Source organism: Vitis vinifera, chromosome 6 (assembly GCF_030704535.1).
Source record: "Vitis vinifera cultivar Pinot Noir 40024 chromosome 6, ASM3070453v1".
Lineage (NCBI taxonomy): Eukaryota > Viridiplantae > Streptophyta > Magnoliopsida > Vitales > Vitaceae > Vitis > Vitis vinifera.
Window position 1 is genome coordinate 10,926,413 of NC_081810.1, and position 17,795 is coordinate 10,944,207.

Sequence of the window (17,795 nt, forward strand, 5' to 3'; positions counted from 1 at the left end):
TTAAAGCTTTCCGATCAACCTTCTCGCCGTCAGAAAACCCTCATCGCTGTCAGAAAACCCTCACCTTTTATCTGGTGCAAGGTCCAAAAAAACCCTAATCAACATGGTCATTGACCTTTTCAAAATCCATTTTAAAGACCATTCCTTTCTCTATAGATCTCCTTGGGAAATGTAGATGGTTTCATGAAGGACTCTTTGGATGCAACTTGGAAGAACCTTATCTATGATTTTATACAAGCTTGGGACTAAGCTAATAGGTTTAAAGTTTGATATTTTGGTGGCTTAACTTCCTTTTGGCATAAGAGTAATGAAGGTAGCATTTGTACTTTGGTTGATTACCCTGTTATTATGAAACTTTATAAACACTTTTAATCCATCCTCCTTCATCACATCCTAACATCATTGAAATACTTCTATGGAGAAACCACTTGGCTTAGGAGCCTTTTCTTTGTCTAACTAAAAGACAACTTTACAAACTTCCTCTTAAGGGAAAAAGTTGACTCTTCGGTCAACATTTTGATCGTGTGGGGATGCTTGTCGAATGTTTTGAGGATGAAGTTTTGACTTCCTTGTAATGGTTGGAGACTAGAAAGAAGGGAAGAGATTCTAATCAAGGAAAAAAGAAGAGCTCAACTTTTGGAAACTATTCTTAACCTTAGATCTACTTAAGAGAAGAGGATGAGTGTTAGCTAACCATTGTTGTTTATATATGAATTCATAAGAAAAAACCGCAAAGCTTGTTGAGTTCAAACATCCCCTCATCCATGATTTCATCTTTTAGTGAAACCCTTTCTATCAAGTGCATGGTACAAAAAAACCTCAATCCACATGGTCATAAACCTTTTCAAAAATCAATTTTGAAAACCAGTTCTTCCTTCCCCGATCTTCTCCTCATCCACCATTTCGTTAACTATTAATATCGTGTCTAGGATTTGTCTCCCCTCTACAAAGGCATCCTAAGAAAAGTGGATAGTTTTATGAAGGACTCATTAGATGCGGCCTAAAAGAACTTTGGATATGATCTTAATACAAGCTTGTGAGCAGGTTGATAGGCGTAAAGTATAATATTTTTATGGTTTCTTTTTCGGTACTAGAGCTATAAAGGTTGCATTGATGCTTTGGGTAATTACCTTGTTGTTATGAAACTCCATAAACACCTTTAATAGATCCTCTTTACCGAATCCCAACACTCCTTAAACACTGCTCTGGAGAAACTGTTTGGCCCCAGGGCCTTTTTCTTGTTTAATTGAAAGACAACTTTACAAACTTCTGCAAAACAGTTTGCGTTTTTTTTTTAAATAGGAGACCAATCCAATTCTTCTAGCTTCTATGAATCTTCAAGGGGCCTAACATAAAATTTCTCGAAAAATCCCACTAAAGTAGCTCCATCTTCATTCTCCAGAGATATAATGATTTTTCTGTTTCTCCTTCCATTAGCCACCTAATGGCAAATTTTGAATTGTAATCCCCTTCTTTTACTCATCTTACCCTATCCTTTTGCCTCAAATATACCTCTTCCTTCAACAACAAATTGTCCAACTCTCTTTTCCTTGAAGTCCTGTGAGCTACAAGCCCTGGAGACAAATTAGTTCATAGACATCAATGTTCACTATACCTTTGAGAATATTTTTTTTGCTCTTCTTTATGTCTTTAAATACACCTTTATTCCACACTTTCAACTTTGATTTGACAAATTATAATCATTTCATGAAACTATGACCTTCTCACCCTTCTCCTTGAAACTCTTTCCACCATGAGCTAAAACTATCTTTAAAGTTTGGGTGAAGCAACTACATATTTTCAAATCTAAATGGAGCTAGGCCTTAATTGAATGAGTTGGTGTCTAACACAATTGGGCAATGGTTAGAGGTGAACTTGGGTAAGGTTTCTTGGAGGCTATGTGGAAAGTTTTGCTCCCAGTTATTTGAAAATAAGAATCTATTCAGCCTCTTGCAAATAGGGGGTTCTTATAAATTGAACCAAGTAAATAGAACATTTCTAAGTGGAGGATCAACTGACTCACTTTCTTTAATGAAATCATCGAAATCTCTCATGCAAGGGGTTAATCTTGAACTGCCCATTTTTTTTTTTTTTTTTTCTGAAATTCTCTTCATGACTTTGAAGTCACACCCTACACACCAATTTGGATAGGTTATAACAAAAAGACCTAATAGCTTCGTCTAAAAGTCGCTTCTAAGAGTTGGACTACTGGGACCATACACCAAGGTAAACCAAAAATCTCCTCCTCCATTGGAAGCTAGCCTAATTGAAATTGACAAAGGTCCTACAAATGAGTCAAAATAGATGTGTTTGCTTGAATTCCATATTATTAAGATCCCTTCTAAAAACCCACAAGTTGGTATATTCCCCCACTCCTTGTTTCTTGATGTCCACACATTGCCTACAAATCTCCTTTCTCATTCCTTTCTCTTTGTTTCTGGAAACATTACAAAGTTTGGAGATTCATGAAGGAGAAATCCTTCACTACTCTCCTTTTCTTTCTAGACTCCAGTCCTATTTTATTCTAGCTTATGATTCTCATAGGACCACTATAAATCCTCAAACATAGCATCAACCCCTGCAAATCATCTCTTCTAGTGATCGAGGGCTTGTACTTCCCCCTGAGATACACTTTGTCCTTTAGTTTCAAACTGTTGCATCCCACTTCTCACAATGCTTGACTAGCTTGACATTCATGGCAGCCAAAATAGATAAGACTCTTTCCATGTTGCTAGGGGTGAGGCCTATATGAAAACATGTTCACTATTTGGACTTGACTGTCCTTATTTATAAAGGAGAGAGAGCGAAGATGTTTGGAATGGAATTAGATATAGTTGGACAATCTTTGAGTATTCCAAATGGTCTACACCCGTTGAAGTATAAAGTATCAGGCAAGGCATGCTTTATAGCATGAATGTTCTAAATGTGAAAAGGCATTCATGAAATGAGTTTTTATGAATGGCAGCACCTACAAATGACAGAGCTACAAACATATACATTCATAGGGAAGTTGGTGAGAAACCAGTCAAGTACAAGGTGAGAAAATCGATTAATATGGTTTAGCATCAGCTTCAATAAAGTCAAATAACAATTAAGAATGAGTGAAAAGGAGGGATATGTTTCAGGATGGAGGTGTTGCAAAGATGAGGAGAAGACAAAATGGATGTAGAGTGAGGTGGTTAGAAAACACATGTGTGGACCTAGATAATCTAATGTCAAGATAGAATTCATATAGTCTATATATTACTGGGGCAATAGCTTCATTGAGAGATACTTTAATTACTTGGTAATTTATCCCTTTATTTCTTATTATTATTGTAATTTAATGAAGGCCCTTTGTAAGTCAAGCTCATGTCTGCTGCAGATCCTCTTGCTTTGTGGTCCCCCAGGACTTGGGAAGACAACACTTGCACATGTCGCTGCTAAGCATTGTGGATACCGTGTGGTGGAGGTTTTGTTTTTTACTTCTCTCACCTGGATAAATGCTTTCTGCTGTATCCTTTTTTTTTTTTTTTTCTAAATTAAGTAAAATATCGGCATGCATGTTACATGTGCATATTATTCATTACGTTCATTAGGAATTGTTTTATGTCTTTTATGAATGACAACTCTAGGTTTTATATGACATTTATCAATAAATTGACATCTCAGTTTAGGAACCGATTTTTATTATCTTTTTATGTTTTCACATGTGACAGATTGGAGTTAAAAAAACTTATTCTTTATTTTGGTGTTGAAGGATCAAGTGTAAAAGCCTTATGTTCTTGTTCTCAGAATACTCATCGTTGTTATTATTTTCTTAGGCTTCTATGTCTTGGACTTTCACTTGTGTTTCACTATAGCTGAAGGGCATTTTACGGACTCTCTATGCTTTTGTTTTTTCCTTGATAGATAAATGCTAGTGATGATCGGTCATCTTCAACAATTGAAGCTAAAATCCTTGATGTGGTCCAGATGAACTCTGTCATGGCAGATTCGAAGCCCAATTGTTTGGTGCATTTCATTTTTCAACCTTTGAAGTTTGACGTTCATTTGTGTAGTGCAAAGAAAACAAAAACATTAATTGCACTCTGAATGTAGGTGATTGATGAAATAGATGGAGCTCTTAGTGATGGCAAGGGTGCTGTGGAGGTTATTCTAAAAATGGTAATTGATATGGTTTTTCATCTTTAGACTGTTATTATTTTCATGAATGTTTCCAAGACATGCGTTCAATGGTTGGTTTTTTTTTTTGGATAAGCTTACCGATCTACCAATTTTCTTCTCCAACAATCAGGTTTTGTATATTGCTGGTATAAGCTATTGCCTAGTCTGTGCATTATAACTATGAATTTGGAGAGCTGAAAGAACTACTCGTACATCATATTATTGTCATGATAGGATTGTAGGTAGACACTAACATGTACATGGATTAGATGTGGGTATTTTATAGACATGAAACATAATGAAAATTATGTTTGAACTCAATTTTTTTCTCTATTCTTTGCAAATTTATACCTTTTTATATAGAGAAAGAAGATTTGGGAAATATTACGAGTTTTTAACTATTGTTTCATTATATTTCATTTCCTTCTTGTTTTCTTTGGTAAAGCAAACAAGAGAACATGAATTTCCAAGATCCAAATAGAAGGCTAGTGTCCTAGCTAAGGTGAAAGTGGGCTCGACAAGTTTTTCTTTATCTTGACTCCAACTGATTGCCATTCCTTTTTTTTTGATAGGCAAACTGGTTTCTATTCCTATAATTAACTCTTAATTAGAATAGTAATCAATTACTTATTATTAATTCTACTAAATAATAGTTGCACTCCTAGACAAGGAAATTACAATGAAACCCTAAGCTTTCTAATTATTTCAACTATGCCCATCCATGAACCAATATCCATGAGTGACTTTGGAAGAAGATGAATTTTTTTATCAAACTGATGTGCATTTACATCTAATAATCCTTGAAGCTTAATTAAACATCTTTTAATCACCAATTACATTTTAATAAACAATTTATTAAAAATCATTGGCTGGTCACTAGCGATTTATTCAGTATTAGCTCTAGGAATACTTTACTCCCTCTTAAGAGAGAGGGTGGGTTCCAAACAAAAAATAAGTTTTGTCATAGTCTTAACACGAGCTACCTAGGTTGTTGAGGTGTTTATCTTGGACAATTTGCTTATTAGTAAAACAAAACAACTAATAAAAAGAATTGAGTTCATTACTTTCATGAAGATTAAGATCTTATTGAATTTAGCAATTAGGAGAATTGTTGGAGTGCATGATATACATTGTGTGCCCACATCTTACAAGCCTGTGCTTTAAGGAAAATTGGTTGTCTAACATGGCATCAAAGTCTCATTTGGTAGGAGGTCATTTGTTTGAACTTCACCGCAGGTTTATTTCCCCATTTTATTAAACCCAAAGGAGGCTATTTGTAGTTTGTTTGCCTACAGGCTTGTGTATCTCTCTACAGGATGTTACAGTTACTTCTAGTTAGTGTTAAGCTTTAGGAAGTTCATTTTTTAGAAGTATGTGGAATTAGAACTTTGACTTTGTATTAGTTGTTTGGTATTGATTTGTTGAAGTTGAAGTTATGCTTCTTTTTATGCTTTTATATATATATATATAGCTTCTTTTTATGCTTATATATATATATATATATATATATATATATATATATATTGGTAATCAAGGAACCTTCCATGGCCAAGCCCTTAGGACTCTCCATAGGGACTCAAACCTCGGGGTGCTCCCGGTGCTGACAGTCCCGCAATAATCAACACTACGTAAATTCAGGGTATTATTAGTGACATGATTCGAACCTAGGACCATGTGCCACTTACTGGGGCCACACTTCCTTGTGTTTGCCCTCTTTTTATGCTTTTAAATATTGATGTTTTATTGTCTATTGTTTTGTAGAAGAAGGTTATTTTTCAGATTAGAGTGATATGTTTGCTGTTCATGTAGGTTTCTACTGAAAGGAAAGCTGATAATAGGAAGGGAAATGTTGCTAAAGTAGATGAGTCAGGACAGATATCCTCAAAAAAGGGGCATAAAACTGCATCATTGTCAAGACCTGTAAAATCAGAATAATCATTATTGCTAATTATTTATTTATTTATTTATTTTTATCAATGGTTTGCTGAATGGGTATCATATGCAGGTGATTTGCATATGTAATGATCTATATGCACCTGCCCTGAGGCCTTTGCGTCAGGTAGCAAAGTGAGTCTTTCTTACTGCAAAAAATGTATTATGGGAAACTTATGTTGGTGTCTCTTTGCCAAAATTGTAAGAGGCTATCATAGGGAAGTCTGGACCTCTTATTTATTGAAGATGGACGTGTGAAGGAAAAATTTAAAATAGCAGATAAAGGCACTACACTAGATACATTTAAGAATTGCGATTGTAGTTTATCATTGTATGCTGCAAAAGTCAGGTTGGGTTTGGTTCCTAAGACGTGTTATGATTCAGTTGTGGATTCTGTTGTTCCTTGTAAAATCTAGTTTGTGTTTTGGCTAGCATAAAATGTAAGCTTAATATATTTTGTTTAAAGAAATATTTCATCTAGTTCTCATTGTTTTGTGCTGGGATCCCCATATCTTTTTGTTCTGTTTGCCATAAATATAAGATTACTGTTGATATCTTGAGGAATTTCTATGCTCAAGCATTTAAAAGTGCGGTTAAAATGATGTCTGCAATTGGGTTTAAATGTCATGTCATGCTTTGTGCAATTGTGCCGTACAGTGCTAGATCAGTTGACTTCATATTAATGCTTCACCTGACAAGTTAATAGCAATTGTGGAATTGATATCAACATAGCTATGAATGGAGTAGTGCATCTTAAAAATGCATTGTTTCCTTATGGTAGTGATCTTGGTATGATAAGTATAATAGAAATTGGTTCAAGTAGTGCGTGATATTTATTTATAGTTATAGCGTGTCAATAATTGTTACCTTAACAAGTGATTGCTATCATTACAGGGTTCACATTTTTGTTCAACCGACAGTGAGTCGTGTGGTAAGCAGGTAATGACTTGCTAAAAACCATTACTATGCCACTGTCAAGTACTTTCAAGTTTATCATGGTGCCTTCTTGTTGAATGACAGTTATTTATTTAGTTGGGTTTAGCTTGTGACTTGATCTTGGCCATGGTATCATCAGAACTCAATATTGATGACACTGCTTCATTGATTTGCTGAGTTATGAAATAGTGGTAAAAATGCAAAAAAAAATGAAAAAAAAAAAAAAAACTAAAATTGGTTAAGACTTAGTAAAAGGATCAAGCTACACACTGTAATATTGATCTTTAATAAGTTGAAGAATAGAGTTTCACGGGAATAATTTTCTTTCACTGAGATTTTTCTTTTATAGAGTTTACAGCATATACAAATCCTTCAAATTAGGAAACTAAATCACTGATTAAAAGGAAAGAATAACTCCTAACAATTACTTTCCTAAAAATGCAAAGATTGACAGCTAATAAATAACTCCTAATAATTACTTTTCTAAAAATACAAAGATTGACAACTAATAAATAATTTACTGCTTTACAAAGTTATTTCTTTCCATATCAGTTTCGGTTTTCCAACACTCCCCCTCAAGTTGGCTTAAAGATATCTTCCAGAGCCAGCTTGCCAACTAGAAAATCGAATTGCCTCTTGTGTAGTCCTTTGGTGAAGACATCAGCCACTTGTTCCTCAGTAGGGATATAGGTCATATAGACCAATCCGTTGTCTATCTTCTCTTTAATGAAATGCTTGTCCACTTCCACATGTTTGGTGCGGTCATGGAGAACCGGATTGTGAGCTACTGAAATTGCTGCCTTATTGTCACAATACAACTTCATAGGAGATGAACCTGTCATCTTTAACTCTTCCAGTAATCTTCTTATCCACATAATCTCACAAATACCATGAGCTACAACTCTAAACTCAGCCTCAACACTACTTCTAGCAACCACATTCTGTTTTTTACTTCGCCACGTAACCAAGTTGCCACCTACAAATCAACAGTACCCAGAGGTGGACCTTCGATCCACTATGCTTCCAGCCCAATCTGCATCGGTGTAGGTTTCAATTTGTAGGTGTCCTCGTGACTTGAACAGAAGACCTTTACCTGGTGTCCCCTTTAGATACCTTAGAATCCTGTAAACAGCTTCAAAATGCTCCGGTCCAGGCGCATGCATAAACTGACTAACCATACTCACTGAGAATGCTATGTCAGGGCGTGTATGGGATAGGTAAATCAATCTCCCAACAAGTCTCTGATAACGATCCCGGTCCTTCACATTCTTGGCTTTTGTAGGCTGTAGTTTTACATTCGGCTCTATAGGTGTTTCAGCAGGCTTACATCCTAACATACCTGTCTCATCAAGAAGATCAAGAACATACTTCCGTTGATTTACAAAGATACCTTCTTTGGATTTAGCAAATTCCATCCTAAGAAAGTATTTTAATGCCCCCAGGTCCTTAATCTCAAATTCCTTAGCAAGTTTCCCCTTCAGCTTCTCTAGTTCATTGCAATCATCCCCAGTTAACACAATATCGTCAACATACACAATTAAGATGACTACTTTACCTTCATTTGAATGTTTGTAGAACATCGTGTGATCAGCTTGACTTTGAGTATATCCATAATGCTTTATTACTTTGCCAAAGCGCTCAAACCAAGCTCTAGGCGACTGCTTAAGTCCATATAAGGACTTCTTTAATTTGCACACTTTCCCAACTCCAAAACTTTCTTCAAAACCTGGTGAAGGACTCATGAACACTTCCTCCTCTAGGTCTCCATTAAGAAAGGCATTTTTAACATCCAATTGGTGTAAGGGCCAATTGGAATTTACTGCAAGGGGCAACAAAACTCTAATCGAGTTTATTTTAGCTACGGGGGCGAAAGTCTCTTGGTAGTCTATCCCATAGGTTTGAGTAAAACCCTTTGCCACAAGTCTGGCTTTGTATCTCTCAACACTTCCATCTGCTTTACTCTTTATTGTAAACACCCATTTGCACCCTACAACTTTTTTTTCCCTTGGTAAATCTACAACCTCCCAAGTGCCATTCTTTTTTAAGGCATTCATTTCCTCAAACACTGCCAATTTCCAACTCGGTTCATCTAGTGCTTCTTGAATATTTCTAGGTACCACAAGTTTTTTGAAATATTTGTAGTGAATGCTCTATAGTTGTCAGAAAGGTTACTATAGGAGATATATTTGGCAATGGGATGTTTAGTGCAGGCTCGGGTTCCCTTTCTAAGAGTAATAGGGAGATCAAGGTCAAGGTCCTGTGCAGGAACAATTGGGGCTAATCCTAAACTGGGTTCGGGTGCAGATAGTTCTGGACTTGGACCAAAGTGTGATGGTAAACTTAGATCAATAACAGAAGAAGAAGAAGCATGTATATGAGTAGGAATAGAAGGAGGATTACCTGAGACATTTAGAGAGCCATTGCCCAGGGCTTTTGGTTGACCATGTGCTGGGATGATCGGCTAGTCTTTACTTCTTCCAGGGACTTTTTTCCTTGAATAAACCACAGGCTCAAGATTGTTTCTATTTTTTTTCATTCGTAGTATTTCTTCTTCTGAGAGACCAATTTCAAATTCGGATTCAGTAGGTTTAGTTTCCTTATTTTCTTTTTCAAGAGAGATATCAAGAATTACACTAGGCAAAGGTTCAACAATTTCCCAAAAATTTGGTTCCACTAATTTCTCCTCCTGAAGTAAATTTTTGGTAAAATATGGGACATTTTCCATAAAGGAAACATCCATAGTTGTGTAAAAACATTAATTCAGAATTAATTCGAGATTCTGGAAATACCTTTTTCAAGCACTCCAAAGAAGTGGTATACTGCAAAATTTTTGTAGGCATCCTGTTGATTAGATATGAAGCAGTTAGTATGGCATCCCCCTATAGTATTTTGGAATATTCATGTAAAACATCATAGCCCGTGCTACTTCTAACAAGTGTTTATTTTTACGTTCAGCTATTCCATTCTGTTCAGGGGTATCAGAACACGAGGATTGATGTAAAATTCCTTTCTCGTTTGAAAAGGTTTTTAAAACTTTATTAAAGTACTCGGTCCCATTATCAGATATCAAAATACTAATTTTTGTTTGAAATTGGTTTTTAATCATTCTGTAAAATTCTTTAAAAATCCTTTCGACTTCAGATTTTTCCCTCATTAAATATACCCAACAAATACGTGTATGGTCGTCTATAAAGGTCATAAACCATTTTTTTTCCTGAAATTGTGGTTACTTTTGAAAGTCCTTAAACATCACTGTGAAAAAGATAAAATGGTTTTGATGCATGATAGGGTTTTGGAATGTAAGTTTTTCGTTGGCTCTTTGCCAATAAACAACTTCACATTGAAATGATAAAGGATCAACTTTTTGAAATAACATTGGAAATAAATGTTTTAAATAAGAAAAACTAGGATGACCTAATCTGCAATGCCAAACCATTATTTGATCATGAATAGAAAGAGAACTAATACTACTTAGTCCTTGAGCAATTTTATTACTAGGTAAATTATCCTCGAAATAATAGAGACCATTGATCATCCTAGCACTGCCAATCTTCTTCCCTGAGCTCTGGTCCTGAAAAATACAATAGGATTCATAGAAGATAACACAACAATTAGAATCTCTAGATAATTTGCTAACAGACAAGAGATTACAAGTAAGTTTAAGAACATGGAGAACAGATTTAAGATCTATTCCCTCAGAGATTTTTATTAGACCTTTTCCTGCAATAGGTGAGAAATTACCATCAGCTATCCGAACCTTTTTATTTCCAGGGCACGGTGAAAAGGATTCAAACATGTTTGAGGAATTGGTCATGTGGTCGAATGCTCCAGAATCGATTATCCATGGAGTAGATTTAAAACGACAAGATAGAACGTATAATTCATTACCTGTGTGTGCCAAAGAAACACTAGAAGTACCGGATGTCAAGTTGGATTTCAGCAGTGCAAGAAGATGCTCCATTTGCTCAGTGGTGAAGGGGCTGGTCTCAGCCTCATTAGCAGTAGGAATAATGGTTCGGCCTGGTTTGTCACCTATTTTTCCTTTCCAATTTGCAGGTTTCCTATGGGTTTTCCAACAGTTCTCACGAGTATGGCGAGGTTTGTTGCAAAAATCACACCAAATCCGTGGTCTTTCATCTGATTTGCGCTGAAACGCAGCAGCTTTATTCCAACCTCCACCCCGTGGTAACCAAGGCTGAACCTTCAATAGCAACTCCAGGTCCCTTCTTGCCTAACATCACATTCCTCCGACTCTCTTCTCTTCTAACTTCTGATAAAACTTCACCAATTGAAGGCAGGGGTTGTCTTCCAATGTTTCTCCCCCTTACCTCATCAAACTTGACATTAAGGCCAATCAAGAACTTGAAGATCCGATTGTCTTCCATGGTCTTCTTATGATGAAGTCCATCCTCGGCAGATTTCCACTCATAGGTGTTGAAGAGGTCAAGGTCTTGCTAGATCCGCTTCAAGGAGTTGAAGTACTTTGTGACGTTGTCCTCCCCTTATTGTATCTCACCAAGTTTGAGGGTTAATTCAAAGATTTGTGATTGATTCCCTAAATCAGAATACATTTGATTTACATTCTCCCAAAGCTCTTGTGCTGTTGGATAGCACATGTAATTAGAGCTAATGTCTTCTTCCATAGAATTCACAAGCCATGTCATTACCATGGAATTCTCAGCATCCCATATAGCATAGTTCGGATCATCCACTGCAGGAGCCTTCTTTTCACTCGTCAAGTAGCCCATCTTTCCACGTCCTCTGATGTACATTCAAACTGATTGAGACCATCTCAGAAAGTGCTCACCATTCAAGCGAATTGTGGTGATTTGGACAGAGTGAGATTCCGAGGTGGTAGGACTGATTTTTGAAGAATCAGTGATGATAGGATTGTTCAGAGAAGGTTGAGAAACAGTAGTGGACTCGTTTGAAATATCCGACATGGTTTAAGAGAACAGGGATTGAAAGAGAGGAAGAAGGAGGATTTCGGCAAGCAAATTGCTAGCTCTGATACCAAGTTGAAGAATAGGGTTTAATGGGAATAATTTTCTTTTATTGAGATTATTCTTTTATAGAGTTTACAACATATACAAATCCTTCAAATTAGGAAACTAAATCACTGATTAAAAGGAAAGAATAACTCCTAACAATTACTTTCCTAAAAATACAAAGATTGACAACTAATAAATAACTCTAATAATTACTTTCCTAAAAATACAAAGATTGACAACTAATATATAATTTACAGCTTTACAAAGTTATTTCTTTCCATATCAATTTCGGTTTTCCAACATAATCATGCTAACATATAATATTTAAATAACAAATATTAGTTGTTATTTTCTTTAATAACGGGGAATCCACCCTGATGGCAAGACATTTATCTTGACTGCTGGTGAATAAACTTTGGGTGACATTGGCTCACCCCTTTGCTCTACACCATCTAAATATTGGGGAGGTTCGAATTCAGGACCTCTGGTTCATTGCCAGAGGGCACTATGGCTGAGCTACACCTTTGGGGACTAGCTCTTATCAGAATATTTTCTTATGTGTGGCATCTGATTTTAAAAACTGAATTGACTTTCCTTCATTATCACAAGCATCTTGTCTTTTTGTTCTTTTTTTGGTCTTAACTAATTTTTTATTTGAAGATAGGAGATCATTCTGAAAGAGTGATGTTCAATTCTCTCAAAGAATTCTATTATTCAATTTCTTTTCTTTTGTAATTGTTTTTTTTTTTGGGGGGGGGGGAGGAATAGAATCTTACTTACTTACTTCAGGCACTTGGGGTTAAATCATTGATGAGTTGATTTGATTTCTATTGCTGCTTACAAATTATCTAGTGCTCCCAATATTTGTTTGGTTTTGCCATGCATTAGTAATGCGTTAGTGGATAATACTAGTATTTGCATAAAGTATTATGGCCTTTAAGTATTGACAACTTGCTTGAGGCATGCTCTCTCTCTCTCTCTATCTCTTCTTTCTTCTTATTTTATATATACTGTAAATCTAAATCAGATCTGGTTAATACCAATATGAGTTAGGCAAACCATCTTGGTATTAGCTCATACTCCATAATCTATGTGTTTTTAGTGTTGTCTATTTCTCATTCTTACTATCAATTTTGATTTGTTGAGAAATGGTGTTTTAGACTCAAATATATATGTAATATGGAAGGCCTAAAGACAAATTCCACGGCACTTGCTGCACTTGCAGAGTATACTGGTGAGTTAGTATCTACTTCCATTCTGGGTTTCTATTATCTGATTTAGCCAATCAAGGTATTGATATGGCCAAAACATTGACATTTTATATGCTTGATGGGTTATTCTGAGATTTTTAACCTTCCCTTTGGTGTTGGAAATGTTGTATTTGTGATTCTAAAAATTAGGATTGCTTCTTCATATGTTTGTTTTACATTATCTTTTTCCTATCTGCATTGTGAATTTTGTTTAATTTCTGTAGAACTTTGTTTCTATTTTCCAGAATGTGACATCCGTTCGTGCTTGAACACACTACAGTTTCTCAACAAGAAGAATCAAACCCTCAATGTGGTAAGAAATGATGCTGCTGTGGTCTTGTGAAATATTCATTATTCAAGTAATCTCCCAGATGAAATAGAAGGTCTGGAAAAAGTCTCCATTTTTCAGTTAAAATAGATGTACTAATTTATTTGCTGGTGATTTGCGGGTTGAGACACATAACTTAGCCATGGAGGAATGAAATCACTTTCTAGAGTTGAAGCATGGAGTATAAAGAAACTGCTACACCTCTACCCTAGTTGTTCTCATCAATTATTATCATTTTATTTCATGTGGGAATACCCTGGCTTATACGTGTAAAGAAAGAGGGAAAAAAAAAAAAATACAGTGTGACTTCAGTTACATTATAGAATCTCAGTTAAATTGGAATGAGGACATGTTTAGCACAGGGGTTATGCCTTATTAATAAATGCATGCTTGGTTGAATTTTACTACCCATTTAAAGAGATTTGTGTATCTCTACTGTTACAAATTGTCTTCAACAAAATTTTGTGACTTTCAGAAAGGCTCCCTTTGACATCCTCAAATCAATTGCAACCATTTAAAGGCCATATTTTTCCAGAAGGCTTTTGTTGTAAAAGTTTACCTAAGAATCCTGGTCCTGCTGTTGGTCATTCACCTTTGAGAATGCCTGTTCAGCTACCATCTTGCTTTTAGTTTAGGGCTTCCAGGAATGGAGTAATCCATTTCACAGGAAGAAACCAATGATGTGTGAGTGGCAGTAGTCATATTTCTAGAGAATTTCTAATCCATGTTTCTTCTCTTTATGTGATATCATGCCAACTTGATTTATTAATATGCTTTTCATGGTGTCAGTTTGAGATCAGTTCCCAAGTGGTAGGTCAAAAGGACATGTCTAGAAGCATCTTTGATATCTGGAAAGAGGTAACTTAAAGTGAAAGTATCAAGCACTCTGCATCTTTACTACTTTGGCATTCATTTCCAGCATTCTTACCTTTGAGGACTGTTTTTAGATTTTTCAGGACAGAAAAATGAAGCGAGCAAAAAGATCTGATAATTGCTGCAGTGGTATGTCCAATGGATTTGACTTTCTGTACCCTCTCATATCTAATCGGTAGGTTGTAAATTCTAGTGAACATAGCTTTCTTATCATTTTTCGAGGGATGGCTCATTTATCTTTTAGTGTTCATGACTGCAGTGGTGACTATGATTTAATTTTGGATGGCATCCATGAAAATATTTTCCAGCTTCATTATCATGACCCAATAATGCAGAAGACAGTAAGCCTCAAACACATTCTACTGCAGATGTATACTTCATATAATTATATTTAATCTTAGGGCATTAAGTAAATCTGTTATCACAAGGCAATTGACTATTGAATCATGTGGGCTTGAAGGTCAAGTGCTTAAACACTCTTGGCATTTCTGATCTAGTGCACCAATATGTTATGCGTACACAGCAGATGTCCCTTAATGGTAAATGATTGTAGTAGCTGTCAACTGACTTTCCAATGTTTGATGATAATTTTAAACCATTTCCCATTTGTTCTTTTCTGCAGTTTATCAGCCTCTTACTGCAATTAGTTTACATCGTTTAATAGCCCAAGTTCAAAAACCAATTATTGAATGGCCGAAGTCTTTTATGAGGTATGTCCAAGACTAGAACCTGATGTCATTCATGGAAGGATTATTATTTCTTACTACCCTATCTTAATACAAACATTCAGATACCGAACGACATTCATGGAAAAGAGGGATATTTTGAGGTCTTGGCACAACAAAATTGCACCATATATTTCAAGGCATTTGTCTATTAAATCTTTTGTAGAAGATTCGGTTTCTCCATTATTGCATATTCTATCACCACCAACTCTAAGACCGGTAATTTACTCACATTTCTTCTATCTTTTTCTATAGGTTCAGCTGAGCTTAAAATTTCTCTCATAAAAATTTTGACATTATGACACATACATGCATAAATACTAGAAATATAGTAAACACATGAGGTAACTGGTGTTGAAAATTTGCATATGTTTTGTTATAAAAGGTAAAAGAAAATGAATAGAGATTCTCTTTTTCATACTGATCTTATCAATAAAATTTGATGTATGTGAGATAAGGTTTTTAGGTTTAAACTAAAACGTCATCTCCAATATGCCCTTGCAAGTAAGTGGCAATAGATAAATAATTATTTTGTTGTGAAGGATCAGTGAGATGTGTGGTTTACGATAGCTTGTGAGAATGTCAACTGTTTGATCCTAAGTCCAGGGATACTGAACTTGAAGTGTGTTCTTGGTAGCTTTATCTAGAAAAAAGTGACATGCAACTTCAATTGTTTCATGTGGCATGCAACTTCAATTGTTTCATGGGCTAAGGAAAACAAGATTTGCTGTTAGATATGTGGCTCCAACATTATCACCAAAAATTTGCACATTGAGGTTAGGGAACAAGCAAATCCACAAGTATACATTATAGCTAAGTATGGCGGTTACATCAGCATATGCATGGCATTGAGATTCTGCACTTCCGCGAGCCATTGACCATTGTTTGCAATAGGACCATGAAATGATGAGTTGGACAAAATATATTGTATAATCTCCAGAGAATTGCTACATGTTAGAGTATGTTATTGCAATATCATATTAGGGTGCTGTGATTTTCTCTTTTTAGACTCAATAGCATAAATAGGTGGAAAGGCATGGGGGAGTTAACAAGACAAAAGCCTAAACCTCTTCCATCTCTTCTTTCTTCTCTTTTCCCTCATTTGTCCAAACGCTAGAATCACAAACTTATAGTTTCAACATGGTATTAGCGCACGATCATAGTATTTCCCCTAGATTTTCAAGACAATTAAAAGAATTAGAAAAAAAAAACCTGTCAGCATGCTTGCAACATGATGGTGTCATGTTGATATCATCATCTTGAGTGGAAATTTGCAGGCCGATCTGTTATATTTCTGGTAACTGATGTTTTGGAACTGGTTTTGAGGTTATTTGATTGAAATTTTGATTTTTTTATTTTTTATTTTCGATATTTTGGCCCTTATTCTTGGATTTGAAATTTAGCACTGTTTGGACGGATGTTTTTAGTTCAAGTTGGTCCTGCTGATTTCCTAATTTATTTTATTAGTTATTTTATTATATGTTTATTTATTTATTTTTTTGTGCATTTGGGAATGTTCTCTTTTGGTCTAAGAAGGTTTATATTCTGTTTCTGGACTATTGAGGGTTGATTAGTAGTGGTGTGCTTGGTTTAGTTGCATTGGACAAATTGTTTTTGATATTTAGGATGAAAGGGAGTTCAACTTTTTATGCTTCAAAGTGTTTGGATCCCTTAAAATTTAAAATTTTTCATGGCTAATGATAAGTAACATCTTCTCAGGTATGATGGAATACCAAAGTCAACATTTAAAAATTTAATGGTGTTAATTATGTTGCTTGGGCTCATACTTTAGTTTTTCTACATGGAAAAAGGAATTGATGTTAGAAATATGTGAATTCCTTAATTTTAGGGATCTAATTAATTGTTATTTTGTTACCTTATATATTCCTAGTACTTGATTTTGTTTTGCCTTTTTTCTGATAGGTAGACAAGAAAATATATTAAAAGCACTTGAAAAGTGGCACACCAAAGTACACAATGTTTTTTTTTTTGATAGGTAAGAAAAGATCTAATATAAAAAGAGGCGCCAAAAAAGCGACTCACGGTATACAATACCTATACACCCACCACCAAAACGGCCAAAAAAGAAGAGAAACACCCAGCTGGCCCGACAAACAACCTTAGCTAGAACCCAACCAATCAATAAAACTAACTATAGTTAGAAGGCAATCAACTATAAACAACTTGGCCTCTGACCAAAGAGAAAGAACAAAAGAGTATTTGAGTCTCGGGATTGACAACACATCATCCTTGAAGGCCAATCTATTTCTTGCCTTCTAAACCATCCAAAAAATGTAAAGAGGAGCTGCTCTCCACACCTTCTTGCGCTTTTTGCCCACAAAAGAACCATGCCAACTAAGGAGAGTCTCTAACTGATGAAGGCAGCACCCATGACAGCCCAAACAAATTAAAGAGCAAATCCCATAAGACCCTTGTTTTTGTACAATGTAGAAGAAGATGGTCTATGGTCTCCTCTTTCTCAAGGCACATAAAACATTTATTTGCCAAGGCCCATCCTCTTTTTTGAATAAGATCCAGGGTTAAGGCTTTGCTCCACGTAGCCTCCCATGCAAAAAAGCTAATCTTATGTTGCACCCACACATTCCAAATGCAA

At 35.5% G+C, this 17,795-nt stretch overlaps 1 protein-coding gene across 2 annotated transcripts in view; it reads left to right on the plus strand.

Moving 5' to 3' along the window:
* LOC100244400 (uncharacterized) overlaps positions 1-17,795 on the plus strand; it is a 44,309-nt gene that overhangs the window by 12,648 nt on the left and 13,866 nt on the right. For both annotated transcript variants that reach the window (XM_002265343.5, XM_019218085.2), the window contains exons 5-18: positions 3,365-3,451; positions 3,892-3,993; positions 4,081-4,146; positions 5,956-6,066; positions 6,152-6,213; positions 6,973-7,017; positions 13,166-13,239; positions 13,501-13,568; positions 14,373-14,441; positions 14,531-14,631; positions 14,716-14,797; positions 14,917-14,995; positions 15,079-15,166; positions 15,247-15,400. In XM_002265343.5, coding sequence (XP_002265379.2) covers positions 3,365-3,451; positions 3,892-3,993; positions 4,081-4,146; positions 5,956-6,066; positions 6,152-6,213; positions 6,973-7,017; positions 13,166-13,239; positions 13,501-13,568; positions 14,373-14,441; positions 14,531-14,631; positions 14,716-14,797; positions 14,917-14,995; positions 15,079-15,166; positions 15,247-15,400 — 1,188 coding nt within the window. The remainder of the gene's footprint in view (positions 1-3,364; positions 3,452-3,891; positions 3,994-4,080; positions 4,147-5,955; positions 6,067-6,151; positions 6,214-6,972; positions 7,018-13,165; positions 13,240-13,500; positions 13,569-14,372; positions 14,442-14,530; positions 14,632-14,715; positions 14,798-14,916; positions 14,996-15,078; positions 15,167-15,246; positions 15,401-17,795) is intronic.